Source organism: Trachypithecus francoisi, unplaced genomic scaffold (genome assembly GCF_009764315.1).
Source record: "Trachypithecus francoisi isolate TF-2019V2 unplaced genomic scaffold, Tfra_2.0 Lachesis_group6, whole genome shotgun sequence".
NCBI lineage: Eukaryota > Metazoa > Chordata > Mammalia > Primates > Cercopithecidae > Trachypithecus > Trachypithecus francoisi.
In genome coordinates, this window is record NW_022681471.1 from 74,628,239 (window position 1) to 74,630,066 (window position 1,828).

General features: G+C 39.2%; 1 protein-coding gene across 1 annotated transcript; it reads right to left on the reverse strand.

Moving 5' to 3' along the window:
- Positions 1 to 1,042: 1,042 nt before the first annotated feature.
- On the reverse strand, positions 1,043 to 1,421 carry LOC117078228 (60S ribosomal protein L31-like). The gene has a single exon (XM_033201717.1). The coding sequence runs from the start codon at positions 1,419 to 1,421 to the stop codon at positions 1,044 to 1,046; it is 378 nt and encodes a 125-aa protein (XP_033057608.1). The 3' UTR covers position 1,043.
- Between the last annotated feature and the right edge of the window lie 407 nt (positions 1,422 to 1,828).

Sequence of the window (1,828 nt, forward strand, 5' to 3'; positions counted from 1 at the left end):
TCACAAGGACTCCCTTGTATATGATGAGTCACTTTGCACTTGCTGCTTGGAAAACTCTCTTATCTTTGACTTTTCATAATTCAATCATAATTTGTCTTGTGGACTCCGTTGGTTTCAACCTAGATGGAGTTCTTTGGGATCCTTGACTGTGGAGGTCCATTTTCTTTCCCAAATTTTGGAAGTTTTCGTCTGTTATATCTTCAAACAGGCTTTCTCCACCTTTCTCTCTCTTCTCCTTCTACAATTCCTATTATGTGTATATTGGTCTGCTTGATGGTGTCTCACGAGTCTCTTCAGCTTTGTTCTTCACTCTTTGTCTTTTCTTTTTCTTTTTTTCTTGAGACAGGGTCTCACGTTGTCACCCAAGCTGGAGTGCAGTGGCATGAACATGGCTCACTGCAGCCTCAACCTCCTGGGCTTAAGCAATCCTCCTACTTCAGCCCCCCAAGTAGCTGGGACTACAGGCATGTGCCACCAAACTCAGCTAATTTTCTTTTTGTACAAAAAGTACACAATTTTTGTACAGGGTTTTACCATGTTGCCCAGGCTGGTCTCAAACTCCTGAGCTCAAGTGATGGTTTTTTGCACTTGCTGCTTGGAAAACTCTCTTATCTTTGACTTTTCATAATTGAAAAGTCAGCCTCAGCCTCCCAAAGTACTGGGATTACAGGTGTGAGCCACCATTCTTGGCCTCTTTTTTTTTTTTTTTTTTCTTTCTTCCTCTGACTGGATAATGTCAAAGGACTTGTCTGTGAGTCCATTGATTCTTCTGCTTGGTCAAGTGTCCTGTTGAAATTCTCTAGTGAATTTTTCAATTCAGTTATTATATTATTCAGCAGCAAAAAAAAAAAAAATCTGTTTTGTTCTTTTTTTATATGTTCTATTTTTTGTTGATATTTTCATTTTGTTTATGCACAGTTTTCCTGAGTTGACTGAGCATCTTTGTAACAGCTGTTTTGAATTCTTTGTCGGGTTGTTCATTTATCTTAATTTCTTTTTTTTCAATTTTATAACTTTATTTGATGTTTTTGATGATCAGTGATTTAGTTTTCATCCGCATTGACTGTCTGTAGATTTTTGAAAGTGGTAACAGGTACATAGGTAACCAAAGTGTAGAGCTTATTTGGTGAATCTTCATCCTTATTATGTTTTCTGGACAACCGCACATGGGTAGGGTATGGGACATTCCTTATTCCTCTGGCCCAGACAGCTTTGTTGAGCCTGGTATCCATACGCACATCTGGAATTCCCATCTCCTTCATGGCAAATTTCCGAATTTCTTTGAGTGCCCGAGGGTCACGCTTCTTGAAGCCCACTGCATGGATGCGCTTGTGAATGTTGATAGTGTACTCTTGGGTCACCACCTTGTTGATGGCAGAATGGCTCTTTTTCTTGTCCTCATCCTTCTGTGCGGGAGCCATTCTGCTGGGTCTAAGTTGGAAAGGAAGCTATCTTAATATCTTTAGAGCTGGTTTCTGGAGATTTATTTTGTTCCTTTAATTGGGTTATATTACCCTGTTTTGTTGTGTGGCTTATAAATTGGTGCTGTTTTCTGTGCATTTGAAAAAAAATAGCTATCTCTACTGGTCTTTACACTCTTTGTATGGAAAAAGACCTTCATCAATCAATCTGGCCAGAGATTCTGGAGGTCTCTCAAATATTTTCTGCGGATATATCTTCTCTGAATTTGTGTATGTAAATTACCAACCTGAGGAATATTCTGGTTTATTTTTTAGGGGCTCATAATCTTTTGCTTCCCCTAGTGTCTGTGTGTGGTACTGCAGATTCTCTGGAGCTGCCACAAAGCATCCAATTCTTTTTTATTCTC